The sequence below is a fragment of the Salvelinus alpinus genome, chromosome 29, assembly GCF_045679555.1.
Source record: "Salvelinus alpinus chromosome 29, SLU_Salpinus.1, whole genome shotgun sequence".
NCBI classification, from domain to species: Eukaryota; Metazoa; Chordata; class Actinopteri; order Salmoniformes; family Salmonidae; genus Salvelinus; species Salvelinus alpinus.
The window spans coordinates 11,704,816-11,722,179 of record NC_092114.1 but is presented as its reverse complement, the minus strand read 5'-3'; the positions used below and the strand labels follow the sequence as shown (position 1 = coordinate 11,722,179).

The following is a 17,364-nucleotide window of genomic DNA, read 5'->3' as shown; positions in this document are numbered from 1 at the left end:
GTTTTCCCCATGTCCCTGTAGTTTTCCAGTAACCTCCTTGTCAGACCCTTTCGTGTGTAGTATGAAGAAAACTTAAAACCACCACTTCGATAGAGCTACGACCGGAAGTGACTTTTTGTTTCGTAGCAGGTTAGGAGAACTTATGCAGCAGGTTAGGATAATTAACATAGCTGGTTAAGAGAATTAGGTTGTTAGGAAAAGGGTTAGGGTTAGCGAAAATGCTCTCCTAACCTGCTACAAAAAAGTCACCTCCGGTCATAGCTGTATCGAAGTGGTGCCGTGTAGTATTGTCTTTACAGGTGAGAGGCCCGCTTGGTAGACAATAAATAGGCATGTTACAAATGACAACAGTGGCAATATCAGCATTGATGTGAGAGCAAAGTTAATGTTTATTATTCGTTTAGCACACAAATTGGGGTTAATGGTTAAACTTGACTTTGTTATTAGAAAGCAAAACCCCCATAGTTCATTCTAGCTCTCATAAGCAGCATGGTTTCAGACTAGCTGGGTGGTTTCAGACTAGCACGAGTCAGACAGGCTGCCACACCCAAAAACACCTGAGGACTTCAAGGCCATCCGGGCCTAGTCGAGAATCTCAGCCCCCTCCTCCACGGCCAATAACCACGGCAGTGTAATAGGGTTTCTGCAAAGAACAGCACAGGTAGGAAGGAGTCTCGTTGCATCTGTTTATATATTGACATTTCGGATTTAGTTTTAATATTCTGTTTTGGCTCTACCTTATTTTTGATACCAATGTACTTTTAAAGCAAGTGGAAATAGTACCAGGTGTAATTTATATTCGTAGAGTGGTCGTGGTTGGTTTATTTGACCATGCCAGGTTACGGTCTAACTAGGGATACAGTGATGATGCCGGCTGAGGTTTGGCAGATCCTTGACTTGGCACAAACAACCTGATTAAAACACATCTCTTTCGCAAGATCATGAGAGAGAGAGAGAGAGCAAAACATCATTAAATTGATATAAAACAGTAGAGCGATAAGGATCATAAAAGTCTCTCTTTAACAATCCATGTAAAAAATCTATAAAGATTGAATGTGAAGTCAACAAGACAAAAACCTCCTCCCATCTCTATCTTTGGACTTTGTTCTGTTGATTCATCGCATCAAAGTGTGTCATATTTAGTTCTTTCTAGCATTTGCCATGACAACGGACAGGACAGAGGAGTTAGCTAGCTAAAGTGCCATGACAACAGACAGGACAGAAGAGTTAGCTAGCTAAAGTGCCATGACAACAGACAGGACAGAGGAGTTAGCTAGCTAAAGTGCCATGACAACGGACAGGACAGAGGAGTTAGCTAGCTAAAGTGCCATGACAACAGACAGGACAGAGGAGTTAGCTAGCTAAAGTGCCATGACAACAGACAGAGGAGTTAGCTAGCTAAAGTGCCATGACACCGGACTGAGGAGTTAGCTAGCTAAAGTGCCATGACAACAGACAGGATAGAGGAGTTAGCTAGCTAAAGTGCCATGACAACGGACAGAGGAGTTAGCTAGCTAAAGTGCCATGACAACGGACAGAGGAGTTAGCCAGCTAAAGTGCCATGACAACGGACAGAGGAGTTAGCTAGCTAAAGTGCCATGACAACGGACAGAGGAGTTAGCTAGCTAAAGTGCCATGACAACAGACAGAGGAGTTAGCTAGCTAAAGTGCCATGACAACAGACAGGACAGAGGAGTTAGCCAGCTAAAGTGCCATGACAACGGACAGGACAGAGGAGTTAGCTAGCTAAAGTGCCATGACAACAGACAGAGGAGTTAGCTAGCTAAAGTGCCATGACAACGGACAGGACAGAGGAGTTAGCTAGCTAAAGTGCCATGACAACGGACAGGACAGAAGAGTTAGCTAGCTAAAGTGCAAACAGATCGGTCTACTAGGCTATGTGTCAGTGATGTGTGACTGAAATAAAGTATATATTTATATAAGTAATATAGCACACTACCAATATGTAATACAAAGTTATTTATGTTTTGTGCTTTAGTAAAACTAAACGTATATTTTCATGCTGTCATACTGTGGTTTAACGCCTAGGTTAATTCTCCATCTAATTGCTGTATTATCTCTAATGTTTATGGTTTAGGAGTGGTAGGTTCTATGAAAGAAATAAGGAAGTACATTTGATATCACAAGATGTAATTTCATTTCCAGTAGAAAACATAATGACATAAACACTATCTTCACACTGAAAGATCTATGCTGTTTACACTAGCTCTAATCTTTATGTTCTGTGTGAGAAAACAAATACAAAAAAATCTATAATTTGACCAACAAATCCATTTTTAGTTGGTCAAAATTGGTAAACCCAAACATTCACCGATTCTCAGCTCTTCAATCCTCTTTGTGTCACCCAAAAGACAACAAAAAAACTACTCCTGGAGACAAAAAAAAAAAATCACTGTCTAATTCGAGTGTAACCGATCGTCCGTCCTTCATTATTACGAAATAAAAACAAATAAACACCCTTTTGAATCATGAGTGTAAGGAATGTGAGGCAATTATTTCACCTCAGCGTTGTTTTACAGTGTTGCTCAGATGAGGATAGATCGAAAGAGTGTCTTTAGGGTCTAACTCTCTACAACGTAGCCTTCGTTGACATAAATATGCGTGTCGTTGTGGAGACTGTCTTTAGAGTGTCTTCCTGACATGCAGCAGATGAGTCTGTAGATGGCCACCAGGGGGATGGAGATAACTGGTACTGAAGACAGCAGGACACAGATGGCAAACACCCAGTCTGGATACGGCAGAACCTCTGTGTCGGGGAAGTTCACCTGCACAGACAGAATTAGAATCAGAAAATGTAATTGCCTTGCAACAAATGACATCTCACAGGGAAAATCGCAAATGACACCTATTCCCTGTAGGCTGTAGTGCCCTGCTTATTAGGTGAGTACTATGTAGTCATCTGACTGTGGCTGTCTCTCAACTGAAACCCTAGTCCCGGTTACTAGTATGAACAATTATCACGCACTACTATTGAGCCTCTGAAATGACACCTACAGTCTAGCTGATCTGAGCAGAATACTTAAAATGCTCCACACTAATACAGCATACATGTTCCTGATAGATATTCCCAAAACTCCCATGTTTACCAGAAATACCTGTTGGAAGATTCCCTGAATCAAGAGGGAATAAGCAGGGAATCCGGAATACTTCAACCAGGATTTCTTGAAAACTTGGGAAATGTGGGAAAGTTACTGGATTTTGCACTCCTAGATGTAGCTATCTGCCAGTCATTGGTCTTACATAGTCAGGATTCCATGCTGGGTAGGTGGGATGTGTCTGGGCCTGGACGGCAACGTACGCCACCAACACCACGAACAGCATCAGAGGGCTGATGACCAACCAGCAGCCTTTCCAAAAGATGTTGGGTCTATGTCCTGTCATGAACTCCAAGTCATCACTGAACCTACGAAGACAGAAACGTGTAGAGTCAGAAGAGGCTTTAAAAATAACACGTCATTACAGGCTCAGACAGAAGAGAGGAGAAGAGATGGAAGAGGATCAGAAGAAAGAGTAGACAGGCATCTGTCTCCCCATATGTCTGTTGTTGGTATATTAAACCTTTAAATATAGCAGTTCACCTTATCTTTGGGTTCAGCATTTTCCACAACTTTAGCAAATTTACAATTCCCGACACAATCCACTTGTGACCGATTGGATTTTGATCCAGGGTCATCTGCAAGTCCTTGATCCCAGGACATCTGCAAGTCCTTGATCCAGGGACATCTGCAGGTCCTTGATCCCAGGACATCTGCAGGTCCTTGATCCCAGGACATCTGCAGGTCCTTGATCCCAGGACATCTGCAGGTCCTTGATCCCAGGACATCTGCAAGTCCTTGATCCAGGGTCACCTGCAAGTCCTTGATCCTGGGACATCTAATAACTATTTCCTAAGAACTGCAGATGACCATGGTTTAATAATTGCAGATGTCCCAGGATCAAGGGCTTGCAGGTGACCCGGGATCAAGGGCTTGCAGGTGACCCGGGATCAAGGACTTGCAGATGTCCTGGGATCAAGGGCTTGCAGGTGACCCAGGATCAAGGACCTGCAGATGTCCCTGGATCAAGGACTTGCAGATGTCCTGGGATCAAGGACTTGCAGATGACCCTGGATCAAAATCCAATCGGTCACAAGTGGATTGTGTCGGGAATCACACTATAGTATTATGAGGCTCTTACCGTCCTATTCCGTAGATGTATGCCACAGCGATGATCTCAAAGAAGGCGATGATGAGGAGAGGTACAGAGCCCACGTAACTGTTAAAGACCTCCAACCAGTAGTTTCCTGATCCCATAGTGAATATCAGAGCCACCAGGAACGATACCAGGCAGATCAATGCTGCAGAGAGAAAGAGCAAACGAGGGTGGGAAAGAGAGAGAAAGTGGGAAGAGAGGGGACGGAGAAAACGACTATGGTGTTAAGATCATCCCCAAAAGAACAGGTACTCGTCACACATTGTCAAGGGGTAAGCCAGGGCTGCAGTCTGTCCTACATTATTCAATATCGAAACATAAAAAATTCTGATAATTTCCTTTTTGGCTTTTACCTGTGAAGAGCTCATTGGGCATCCACTTGGGCACCAGTTTGAGGTCATGAAGGGGAGTGAGGACGCCCTCCAGATTACCAAACATGGAGGACAGACCCAGACTGAACAGCATGATGAAGAAGAGCACAGCCCACACCTGGTTAAACAGACAGGAATCACATCAACAACAGCCCATACCTGGTCAATCAGACAGGACTCACATCAACAACAGCCCACACCTGGTCAACCAGACAGGAATCACATCAACAACAGCCCACACCTGGTCAAACAGACAGGAATCACATCAACAACACAGCCCACACCTGGTCAATCAGACAGGAATCACATCAACACAGCCCACACCTGGTCAAACAGACAGGAATCACATCAACAACACAGCCCACACCTGGGGCCTGTTGCACAAAAGTAGAATTAAGACATCCGGGATAAATGACTCAGCTGAGCTCAATGAAGCCAAAACATGTGCGTCCAGGCTTAATTGGTTGCACAAAGACCAAGCCAGGATGAGCAGACACGGATTCATTAAGCCAGGTGAAACCAATCCTGGATAGGTGCGCGCTCACGGCTCACTCAAATAGACCCCGCCACAGATCACAGATTAACTGATTTACCATGGCAACTAGAGCCGCGTACTTTTCCCCGTCGGAAGCACAAATCCTCATGGAGGCATACGAGGAGGTAAAAGATATAATTAAGAAGAAAGGCAACACCGCCACAGTGATAAAGCAAAGAGAAAAAGCGTGGCAAAGTATTGCAGACCGCCTGAATGCGTAAGTAGTGCACAATTACACACTCACCGCTCCGCTGAAACATCACAATTACAATTCAAATATTTAATTCACATCTCCAAAAATGCAGTTGTACTGTAATTATGAAACGGTTAAATTTTTAATTGAAATGCACTGCAGATATGAGTGAAATTGTGTAAAGTAACTCCATCACACTGTATAAAGCTATGATACATTTTTTGATATTTTTACTGAAAACAAGACAAAAATACCAAGTAATTTTTTGCAGTGTGACTCCATTAAATGTGTGTGTGTGTGTGTGTGTGTGTGTGTGTGTAGATTAAACATGAACGGGCCAAAACGGACATGGCAGCAGGTCAAAATCAAATACAAGAACATTCTGCAGAATGGTATGGTCCCTGACTAATATTTAACAAAGCACAAGCATATATTGTACCCAGAAGGTGCCTGCTCACACATTGTCTGTACTGTTTTAGCAGTGAAAAAGAATACCCACAGACAAGGCACGGGTGGTGGGTCACCAAAGGCTGACCTTACCCCAGCAGAGGACATGGCCTTGGAGCTAAATAAAGGCAGGCCCGTCTTAGAGGGGATCCCTGGGGGGAAAGAGACAAGCATAGGTTCCTCCCAAGATGCCACCCGCTTCATTCAAGGTATGTCCTTCCATCTCTACATGGGATACAACCACATTCATATTGAATCAATTTGGACTGTCTGACTTTGGTTTACCTATTGCCTTGCAGTGTCTGGCAGCACTGTGTTCCTGTTAGAGCCACCAGCACAAGCACCAGACGATGCTGATCCAGTGAGTACTCCATCAAAGGCATACTGTAGGCCTGGCATGTCTTGTCTACTAGCTTCAATATGAATCCGATTAAATGTGATAGGGTGAAGGCCCCAGTGCAGCAGCAACAGCACATGATGGAGACGATGATGAGGAGGAGACCATCTCTCTGGATTCCAGAAGGCATGAGGTATCATGTTAAGACTGTGAAAGTACTATTTACTCTACAATGGTGAGGAGTCCTCATCAAAATCAAAAAATCTAATTTCTTTTACAGGACCCAGATGCTATACAGTGGGAAAACCAGCCTGGCAACATAGTGCGTATTAATAAAAGGACACCACATCCTGCCAAATTCCAGCTGCGCTAATTGTATTGTGTTCACAGAGCTCACAAGCTATCAGAAAGTTGTATGGCAACCACCTCCGGCGCCAAATAGAACTGGCAGACATAGACATTCAGTACAAGAAGAAAAAGATGGAAAATCTTGCACTGGAGTCCGAAATAAAAAAGAGGACAATTAGGAAACTGGACCTTGAAATAAAAAAACTTGAGAGGGAGGTGAGATATGCCTTCAATGTACACTGTATGCTAACTGTAACACAAATGTATTAATCATTATTTTTCTTTCCTCCCCCAGCTCCAAGAAGATGACACAGCTCAAAATAAAAATTAGGTATATTCTCGTAAAGTCAAGTGAGCCATGACATATGAGCTCTTATTGTGAGCACACAGGACGGTGGCATCTTTCTAAGGTTTTTTTTATTTTCCCAGCAATCAGTACAACCAAGTCATCGTTATAAGGCATCGCCCTCTTTTGCCCACCCCCCCAGCACCAGATGTGGCCACTAGCCTATATGAAGGCCCAAAATTGTGTGTTCCTTTCTGCTCTGACAATGGCATGCCCATTCGTGCGAGATGTGGTGGATGAAGAAGCACTTGTGCTGAGGAGAGCCTTCAGGCGAGAAAGGGTCTTCAGGGACCGGTTGGACCCACTGGCCTTCCCTGATGACCATCTATATGAAAGATACAGGTTTTCTGCAGATGGCATCAGGTATCTATGCAGACTACTGGGTCCCAGGATTAAGCACCGCACTGCACGGAGCCATGCACTGAGTGTGGAGCAAATGGTTTGTGTGGCCTTGCGCTTTTTTGCTAGTGGAGCCTTCCTGTACTCAGTGGGGGATGCAGAACAGCTGAACAAGGCCACAATTTGCCGCACAATAAGGAGTGTGTGTCTGGCTATCAAAGCATTAGCAGATGTCTTCATCTCCTTCCCTGGCCACAGAAGACTCTGTGACATCAAAGAGGAGTTCTATAGGATTGCAGGTAAGAGGATCTACAAATTACAGGACAACTGTTAACACATAGTAGGATACTCATTACTTTGTGTGACAGGTTTCCCCAATGTCATTGGTGCAGTGGACTGCACACACATAAGGATAAAAGCCCCCTCAGGTGCCCATGAGGCCGATTTTGTGAATAGGAAATCCTTTCACAGCATTAATGTTCAGGTGAACATAACTTTTTGATATTGTCCATTGACGAACACTCTGCATTGCCAGTGATGTGCATTGATTGGTGTAATATTCCTCATCTTATGATTTCAGATGGTCTGCAATGCTGACTGTGTGATCAGCAATGTTGTGGCAAAATGGCCTGGCTCAGTCCATGACTCCAGAATCTTTCGGGCCTCTGAAATCTATCAGTGCCTATCACAAGGTAAGCCACACAACCCCTATTTATAACCATCATGGCTGTGTCAAGAATATCACTGTGTTTATGAGGTAGTAATGATGAGATTTTGTGTTGACAGGTGAATTCTCTGGTGTGTTGCTGGGAGACAGGGGGTATGGCTGCCAGCCTTTTCTCCTGACACCTTTCACAGACCCCCAGGAAGCACAGCAGGCCTACAACCATGCCCATGCCAGGACCAGGGCCAGAGTTGAAATGACCTTTGGCCTCCTGAAGGCACGCTTTCACTGCCTTCACAAATTAAGGGTCAGCCCTGTTAGGGCATGTGATATTACTGTGGCTTGTGCTGTCCTCCACAATGTGGCCTGCCTGAGGAAGGAGAGGGCCCCCAGAGTGCCACCAGCCATGGACTGGGACAATCCGGCAATCTTCCCTGATGACGACAGTGGTCGGCTGCTGAGGGACCAATATGTGTTGAATTATTTTAGTTAGTATGTGTGCTTTCAATTTTGGTTAAATATGTCCTGCGGTGGCAGAGGAATTTGGGTTTTTTTGGGTTCGTTTTTTGACGAATTTGGCCTCTTATGATGTTTGTGCGGTATACTGTGTGTAATACAAGGCTGCAGGGAGGCTACTGCATCCATTCATTTGTCTGTTCAGTTGATGTGTATGGATTTGTCCTGCATTTATTTTAGTGTGCAGACATGCAGGGTGTGTTATATACAGACCTTTGAATGTGTATGTATCATTTTGTATAATATGCTTGGATTCTGTGCTTTCCATCTTGTAGAGTCACTGTGACTTCAGTTTCGAAAGGAGCTGATGGTTTACCTGCTTTGTTTTGTCCTTATTCAATAAAGGAACATAATGTTACACATTGTGTTTTTATATTCATATGGAATGTGTATTTGTTTATATGACAGAGTACTAGGGCCACACTGAAGAAAAAGGATAAAGTCATAAATTTATGAGGCTGGTTCTGTCTGCAGAAAAGCTACATATTGTTTTTACAGTTTTGATACTTATGACAATGTGATACTTAATATTCTGGCACATCAGCATGTCTTTGTTTATGAAACCATACTGAAGTACAATTTCACGAAATGCCCCACATCTGTCATTTTAACAACTGTCCTCCTTTAAAACAACTGGTTACAATATTATGACTTGTGTTTTTTTCCCCTCTGTGGCCCTAATATTCTATCATTTTATATATAGCCTTATAGTCTATGGGAAACTGTAAATTATCTAATGATAGCAACATCATCTAAAAATCATTTTTTATCCAAAATCATTGAAATTAATGATCACAAACGTTTAAATAATAACAGTGGGTCTAGTTATATGTGATAACAATGTATAGTGAGCAGTGAAATAACTATTGGTTTCCATTTGTGGTGACTGCTGACTGACATTAGGGATGCGATTAAATAGATCCTGGAATTTAGCCTGGTCTGGAGCAGGCTAGCTCCACAGAATAAATCTCCATGGTAATTTATACCATAACATATCCTCCTGCCCCCTATCCATCTTTAGTGCAACCGGATTACGGATCAATTGAGCCAGGATCACCAAGATATCCTGGCTTAATCCCTTATCCTAGTTTTGTGCAACAGGCCCCTGGTCAATCAGACAGGAATCACAACACAGCCCACACCTGGTCAAACAGACAGGAATCACATCAACAACAGCCCACACCTGGTCAATCAGACAGGAATCACATCAACAACACAGCCCACACCTGGTCAATCAGACAGGAATCACAACACAGCCCACACCTGGTCAAACAGACAGGAATCACATCAACAACAACCCACACCTGGTCAAACAGACAGGAATCACAACACAGCCCACACCTGGTCAATCAGACAGGAATCACAACACAGCCCACACCTGGTCAATCAGACAGGAATCACATCAACAACACAGCCCACACCTGGTCAATCAGACAGGATTCACATCAACAACAGCCCATACCTGGTCAATCAGACAGGAATCTAATCAAATCCTGATGTATTTAACTGGGTTCAACACAGAGTCTCTGTATTAGAACTGTAGTTTTTTAAAAGAAGTAATAAAAAAATAAAAGAAAGAGTCAGCCCATACCTGAGAGCCAGGCATCGATATCACCGCTTCTGTGAAGACGATGAACGCTAACCCAGTACCAGACGCACTCTGGAGGGAGGATGGAGAGAGAAACAAGACAACCAATTAGATTATGTTATGCAGCGAGGGTAGGTTGAATAACAAGACAACTTGACTCAACCCATGTTTGCCCTGAGGTCGTTAAACTCCTGACTATGGTACCTGATCCAAGAAGGTTTGCAGGTCGCATGTCTTCAGGTTGAGATCGGATACTCTAGATGGATGTGTCCCATTTAAAGAGTCAAACCACTGCTCGTAGTTTTCAACCGTTATGTTCATGTCGCTAATATCAAACTCATTGGTCAGAGCTAAGATGTTACTGTAAGTTACAAGAGAAACATATTGGTCATTTGTTTTGGTTGAGTTTGCATCTGTTTTTTTCCAGAGGATATGAAACACACAAGGTAGAATATAAAGGTTTAACAACTTGACTGCAAACTAGTTTCATGATGTAGCAAATGTTGCCAAATAAACGTCCATTTTATCACACCTACCCATTCAGACAGGTGACATAGTTGGTGTGGGCCTTGAATCCCAGGATGGCAAAGATGGGGATGGAGGCATAGATAGATGTAGCACTGTTTATAACCCCCACTAAAACAGCATCCCTTTCACAGTTATTCCTGACCAAACACACAGACAAGAAACAAAGTGAATGCAAATGATTGGTCAATGGTGGAACAGCGAGGGAGGCTTGTCCAGGGAGGTGAACGATATGGCAAATTTAAAAGTCTTGGGGGACGAATGACATGCTGGACCCATAAAGGTTGATGTTACTAATAATGATTGACCATTGGGCTTACTTCTGGCTGTTGTAACTGGAGAATGAGATGAGTCCACCAAAGGCCACTGACAGAGAGAAGAAGATCTGAGTAGCAGCATCCAGCCATACCTGGGGGTTCTTCAGGATCTCCCACTGATGTGACGCACAGACAGAAACACATATTATAGGTTGGAATATATTTTTTACATCATTACAAATGAGGTGGATTGTCAAGACATGTCACTTTCAATCTGTCTCTCCCTCGCTCTCTCTGTCTCTCTAACAGACAGACAGACAGACAGACAGACAGACAGACAGACAGACAGACAGACAGACAGACAGACAGACAGACAGACAGACAGACAGACAGACAGACAGACAGACAGACAGACAGACAGACAGACAGACAGACAGACAGACAGACAGACAGAGACAGAGACAGACAGACAGACAGACAGACAGAGGACTCACGTCAGGTGTGAACAGGTAGATTAGACCTTCAGATGATCCAGGAAGGGTCAGGGCTCTCACCAGAAAGATGGTTAGTACCAGGTAGGGGAACGTTGCTGTGACGTACACAGCCTGTAGGAAGACAAGAAATTAAAGGGCATGTTGTTTTGAGCCGCAACAAAAAAATCCCAGAAATATCATAATTACAAAGTTGGCCGAAGTAATTCGATTTTATTTAAAGCCAGTCTGCCATAGCACAATGCCCAAAACAAAGACCAACACAATCTTATTGCCTTAATGAATTATCAAGCACGACCGTTTAATAATATTTACATTTTTTTCCTCTAAAATACTGGCACAGATCCGAGTAGCACTTTCCCCCCCAGTCCTAACTTTACCCCCCCACAGTCCTAACTTTACCCCCCCTCCCCAGTCCTAACTTTACCCCCCCAGTCCTAACTTTACCCCCCCCCCCCAGTCCTAACTTTACCCCCCCAGTCCTAACTTTACCCCCCCCCCCCAGAGGTAAAGTGCAGCACACTGTCTGCCTCTCACCTTGCCGATGGTCTCGATGCCCCTGATGAAACAGATGTAAATGATAGACCAGGCGGTAGCTAAGCTGACCACCAGCCACCATTGTAGAGAGCCACTGGTCTCCATGTTAGGAGTGATGTTCAGGGTCTGGCGGTACCAGAAGTAGTTGACCGGTGTGCTTTCTACACACTCCTTCACGTACCCTGGTTCAAATGATCACTTACTTTGGTCAAATTACATAATGTACACTTGCTGTTCATTCTTCAACTATGGTCAAATCTACAAACATGGTCCCTGACAAATGAACAAATAGCTTGAATAAACTAATAATAACAACAATAACAATAATAAGAATTGATTGGATTTATATACAGTTGAAGTCGGAAGTTTACATGCACCATAGCCAAATACATTTAAACTCACTGTTCAACAATTCCTGACATTTAATCCTACTAAAAATCCCCTGTTTTAGGTCAGTTAGGATCAACACTTTATTTTAAGAATGTATAATGTCAGAATAATAGAAGAGAGAATGATTTATTTCAGCTTTTATTTCTTTCATCACATTCCCAGTGGGTCAGAAGTTTACATACACTCACTTAGTATTTGGTAGCATTGCCTTTAAATTGTTTAACTTGGGTCAAACGTTTTGGGTAGCCTTCCTCAAGCTTCCCACAAAAAGTTGGGTGAATTTTGGCCCATTCCTCCTGACAGAGCTGGTGTAACTGAGTCAGGTTTGTAGGCCTCCTTGCTCGCACACGCTTTTCAGTTCTGCCCACAAGTTCTTTAGGATTGAGGTCAGGGCTTTGTGATGGCCACTCCAATACCTTGACTTTGTTGTCCTTAAGCCATTTTGCCACCACTTTGGAAGTATGCTTGGGGTCATTGTCCATTTGGAAGACTCATTGGCGACCAAGCTTTAACTTCCTGACTGATGTCTTGAGATGTTGCTTCAATATGTCCACATCATTTTCATTCCTCATTATGCCATCTATTTTGTGAAGTGCACCAGTCCCTCCTGCAGCAAAGCACCCCCACAACATGATGCTGCCACCCCCATGCTTCACGGTTGGGATGGTGTTCTTTGGCTTGCAAGCCTCCCCTTTTTCCTCCAAAGATAACGATGGTCATTATGCCCAAACAGTTCTATTTTTGTTTCATCAGACCAGAGGACATTTCTCCAAAAAGTACGATCTTTGTCCCCATGTGCAGTTGCAAACTGTAGTCTGGCTTTTTTATGGCGGTTTTGGAGCAGTGGCTTCTTCCTTGCTGAGCGGCCTTTCAGGTAATGTCGATATAGGACTCGTTTACCTGTGGATATAGATACTTTTGTGCCAGTTTTCTCCAGCATCTTCACAAGATCCTTTGCTGTTGTTCTGGGATTGATTTGCACTTTTCGCACCAAAGTACGTTCATCTCTAAGAGACAGAACGCGTCTTCTTCCTGAGCGGTATGACGGCTGCGTGGTCCCATGGTGTTTATACTTACGTACTATTGTTTGTACAGATGAATGTGTGTCACGCCCTGGTGTGATTTGGGGTGGGCATTCTATGTTTTTTTTTCTATGTTTCTTTATTTCTATGTTTTGGCCGGGTATGGTTCTCAATCAGGGACAGCTGTCTATCGTTGTCTCTGATTGAGAACCATACTTAGGCAGCCCTTTTCCCTCCTTTCAGTGTGGGAAGTTATCTTTGTTAGTGGCACTGTAAGCTTTACGGTTGTTTTTCGTTTGTTGTTTTGTTTGCGACATTTTAAAATTATAGAGAAATGTACGCTCACCACGCTGCGCTTTGGTCTTCCTTCAACGACGGCCGTGACAATGTGGTACCTTCAGGTGTTTGGAAATTGCTCCCAAGGATGAACCAGATTTGTGGAGGTCTACCAATTTTTTTTTTCTGAGGTCTTGGCTGATTTCATTTGATTTTCCCATGATGTCAAGCAAAGAGGCACTGAGTTTGAAGGTAGGCCTTGAAATATATCCACAGTTACACCTCCAATTGACTCAAATGATGTCAATTAGCCTATCAGAAGCTTCTAAAGCCATGACATAATTTTCTGGAATTTTCCAAGCTGTTTAAAGGCACAGTCAACTTCGTGTATGTAAACTTCTGATCCACTGGAATTGTGATACAGTGAATTATAAGTGAAATAATCTGTCTGTAAACAATTGTTGGAAAAATTACTTGTGTCACGCACAAAGCAGATGTCCTAACCGACTTGCCAAAACTATAGTTTGTTAACATGATATTTGTGGAGTGGTTGAAAAATTAGTTTTCACGACTCCAACTTAAGTGTATGTAAACTTCCGGACTTCAACCGTAGCGATTTTCTACCAACTGTTGTACTCAAAGCGCTTCATACCTGTGTTGTTGTGGTTGAGGGGACATTGGCTCCAGGGCAGGGGGTCCTGGAAGGAGTTGAAGAGGTACCAGAGGACCCAGGCCACGATAGTGTTGTAGAACAGACTCACACAGAAGGACACCACCATTGAGGCTACACCTGATGGACATGGGATAGTAGATCAGAAACATCAAACAGCAGCTAGTAGAGCATGTTCCCTGTCTGGGTGTTTAGTTTTGGCCACCCACCTACTCCTGAGAAGAAGACAAAACTGCACAATTGAATGACTCCGATGAAATAATTGATTTATACCAACGTTTCAACAGCTAAGCTGTCTCCATCAGGGTTTCATCACCTACCTACTCCTCCCAGGTAGGGTGATATGGAGTTCCAGACTCCGATGCTGCCCATGCGGAGCCTCTGTCCTATAGCCAGCTCCAAGTAGAGCAGAGGCAGACCCTGAAACACCAGGGCTATCAGATAGGGGATCAGAAACGCACCTAGAGAGAGGGGACACGGGTCAAACAATGGTTAATGTGGAATCAGGTCAGAGTAGAATGATTTTGCCCCTAGGTTTTTTTAAGTGTCCATATAGTAAACCACTTTTGACCGTTTCCCATAGGGAATAGGGTACCGTTTGGAAAGGAGCCTTTGATCTGTGATCACGGTAACATTTCCCTAAATATATGCTTGGTTTGTAAATGTTCAACTAACTGTCAACAACATTTCAACTAATTAGCCATGCCTAACCTTAACCCTAATCCTAATCCTAACCCTAAATTTAACCCTAATCCTAACCCTAACCTTAACCCTAAATTTAACCCTAATCCTAACCTTAATCCTAACCCTAAACTTAACCCTAATCCTAACCCTAACCTTAACCCTAATCCTAACCCTAATCCTAACCCTAACCTTAACCCTAACCCTAACCTTAACCCTAATCCTAACCCTAACCCTAACCTTAACCCTAATCCTAACCCTAAACTTAACCCTAATCCTAACCCTAAACTTAACCCTAATTTTGTAATTCATGGGTATCCTTGTGCCTGATACGACAACTCCGGCCCGGAACAAGGTCACTGGCTGCCACAAGTTTAAATAGAGCTTTAGTAGCATCCCTGGGATTGGACGTTTACTATTTCAGACTTTATTAAGAGCTCCAGTGTCACCAGGGAAATGTTTGATTCTGGAGCCCTGATTTACACACCGGACCCAGATCCAATACAATGTAAGATATGCAGTTCAATAGGTCACAGGTAGAAGTACTGTAGGGCAGTGCTTCCCAACCTTTTTTGGACTGCGGCACAATTAAAATGGGATACAGAATGATGTGGCACACCTACAATGAACCTATTATTTATTTAGTGGTAATGACCTCCGTCTCATCTGATCCGTGCTGCAAATAATATATGTATATTTTTTTTGTGACAAACATTCTTTATAGATTAAATAGGGTTTATTTGCACTATTTTCATAGTCGTTTACTCGCGATGATAATTTGTGTGTACCACTTTAAGAGTGTCCCGCGAATCCATTCTAGAAAGAATTGTCTTTTGCTCCACTAAAATATGTCTTTATTTTTTTCTCTCACGGTTTTGGGCTAGAGACGAGCGTTTTTCTGCATAGTAAACGTGCAACCACGGACACCAAACCATGTTCCGTTTGTTTCTATGGCAGAAGCTGTGGTACGGTTACGGTCTACCCAGACTCGCTCGTGCTAATGGTTGTGGTCCTCACAGGCGAGATAAAATGATACAAATGACTTTGATCGTGATGCGCGCCTTTCAAAATGATACAACTGTAACAGCCCGAGCGCACCTGACGTAGATACTGATGTCATCACTGCTGTCGGGAAAAGTACTGTACAAATTGTCTGCAAAGTGTCATAGTTACTATTAGTGCCCACTACAATGTATACTTCACAGAACCACACCAGATATATTTTCAAATAGAAACAGAACAATAATTAAAATAAAAAAATGGACATACACTAAAAGTGTATGGAGGTAAAATGTTATGTAAATTACGTTAAAATCGAGTAAACACAAAGCAAAAAAAATGTTAAATATTAAATAAAGTTAACATGTTGAATGGAGTTAAAATTTTAAATTGTTAATTAGGAGTTAAAATGTTCATGTTAAATAAGGATATTGTTAAATTTTAGCTTGAATAATGGTGTTAAGGTTTTTTTCTAACATGTTAGTGTTAGAGGTTAAACAATGGAATTTAGTTAAACTGAGTTAAAATGATAGAATTTCACCAAAACATACAACCACTCAGGTCTCCAGAGGACTTGTTTAAACATGAACGAAGTTGGAGGGAAAAAAGAAAAGACGCATCATTACCCCCTCCGTAAATCTGGCAGAGGTAGGGGAAGCGCCACACGTTGCCCAGACCCACTGCAAAGCCAATGCAGGTCAGCAGGTACTCTGCCTTGTTGTTCCACTTGGGTCTCTCCTCTCTCCCCTTGTTGTCCTCCATACCCTCCTCTGGCATGCTCAGATCTCAACAGTAGTTTAGCTCAGTAGTAGATCAACCTCTGGTTTTCAGTTTAGTCCAGTGTGTTTTAGCCCGAGGTTCTAGCACTCTGAACCAATGCTTATTCTGTAGAGGGAGCACAGTTATTCTGTTGTCCACTTGAATTCACTGGTTGGGTGTTGGTATCTTTACTCCAGTGTCTGATCTGAAATCCTCTCTCAGGTTTGATGCTGCTTCAGTGTAGCTCTTTAATGTGGTGATCTGAATCGCTTCTCTGTCTCATTGCAGGTTGCCGCGGAGGTCCTTCAATGATATCCTATCCTGCACTATCCAGTGCTATGATCTTCTCCCTGATTCCACCTCAGTGGATTGACTTATCTGTCTGTCTGATGCTTCCCCTCAGATGTAAGAGCCAGTATCAGGGATGTCACTTGTATATATTTTTGGGGGAGGGAGCAAAGCCAGCTAGGCACGAGGAAGAGAGTGTGAGAGTGATTTGTCATCATCATTTAACGTTCTTTGTTGTTTGCTTAGAATCAGATTGTAGAAAGCTTCCTGTCTAATGGATAACCTGGTGACGATGCCACGGCGCAGGTCGATCCCTCAGGGTAACTAACCACCGTCCCAACCTCTTTAACCTATCTACCAGTCAATAAAACAACTTCATTGTCAGAGATGGGGTCATGGGGTCACAGGCTGTAAACAATTTACAAACCATATTAGGTTTTTTATATGGAATCTGGCGTCAGTTTCAGATGGGAACACAGACAGAACCAGGCAAAGTTCAGAGGTCGTGGAAAAACAGAAAAGATTGTGAAGAGAGATACGAGGCCGAGATTGTATCACTTTTGGGGTTCGTTG

At 43.1% G+C, this 17,364-nt stretch overlaps 2 protein-coding genes across 5 annotated transcripts; one reads left to right on the top strand and one right to left on the bottom strand.

The window, feature by feature from the left end:
• Positions 1 to 381: 381 nt before the first annotated feature.
• Positions 382 to 16,845, bottom strand: slc6a18 (solute carrier family 6 member 18). Its single transcript, XM_071374443.1, has 13 exons — positions 16,371 to 16,845; positions 14,385 to 14,525; positions 14,047 to 14,184; positions 11,707 to 11,888; positions 11,173 to 11,283; positions 10,742 to 10,854; positions 10,433 to 10,561; positions 10,101 to 10,257; positions 9,900 to 9,968; positions 4,566 to 4,701; positions 4,198 to 4,357; positions 3,262 to 3,424; positions 382 to 2,786 (listed from the first exon to the last, which is right to left on the bottom strand). The coding sequence occupies exons 1-13, from the start codon at positions 16,519 to 16,521 to the stop codon at positions 2,583 to 2,585; spliced, it is 1,854 nt and encodes a 617-aa protein (XP_071230544.1). The 5' UTR covers positions 16,522 to 16,845; the 3' UTR covers positions 382 to 2,582.
• Positions 4,928 to 8,666, top strand: LOC139558933 (putative nuclease HARBI1). Of its 4 annotated transcripts, none has more exons than XM_071374442.1 (9): positions 4,928 to 5,703; positions 5,791 to 5,967; positions 6,058 to 6,119; positions 6,202 to 6,288; positions 6,376 to 6,659; positions 6,739 to 6,774; positions 6,873 to 7,427; positions 7,709 to 7,820; positions 7,915 to 8,666. In XM_071374442.1, the coding sequence occupies exons 1-5, from the start codon at positions 5,640 to 5,642 to the stop codon at positions 6,466 to 6,468; spliced, it is 483 nt and encodes a 160-aa protein (XP_071230543.1). In that variant the 5' UTR covers positions 4,928 to 5,639; the 3' UTR covers positions 6,469 to 6,659; positions 6,739 to 6,774; positions 6,873 to 7,427; positions 7,709 to 7,820; positions 7,915 to 8,666. The 4 variants fall into 4 exon arrangements, with proteins under 4 accessions (XP_071230543.1, XP_071230542.1, XP_071230539.1 ...); XM_071374441.1 differs by having other exon boundaries at positions 4,929 to 5,703; XM_071374438.1 differs by having other exon boundaries at positions 4,929 to 5,967.
• Positions 16,846 to 17,364: the final 519 nt, after the last annotated feature.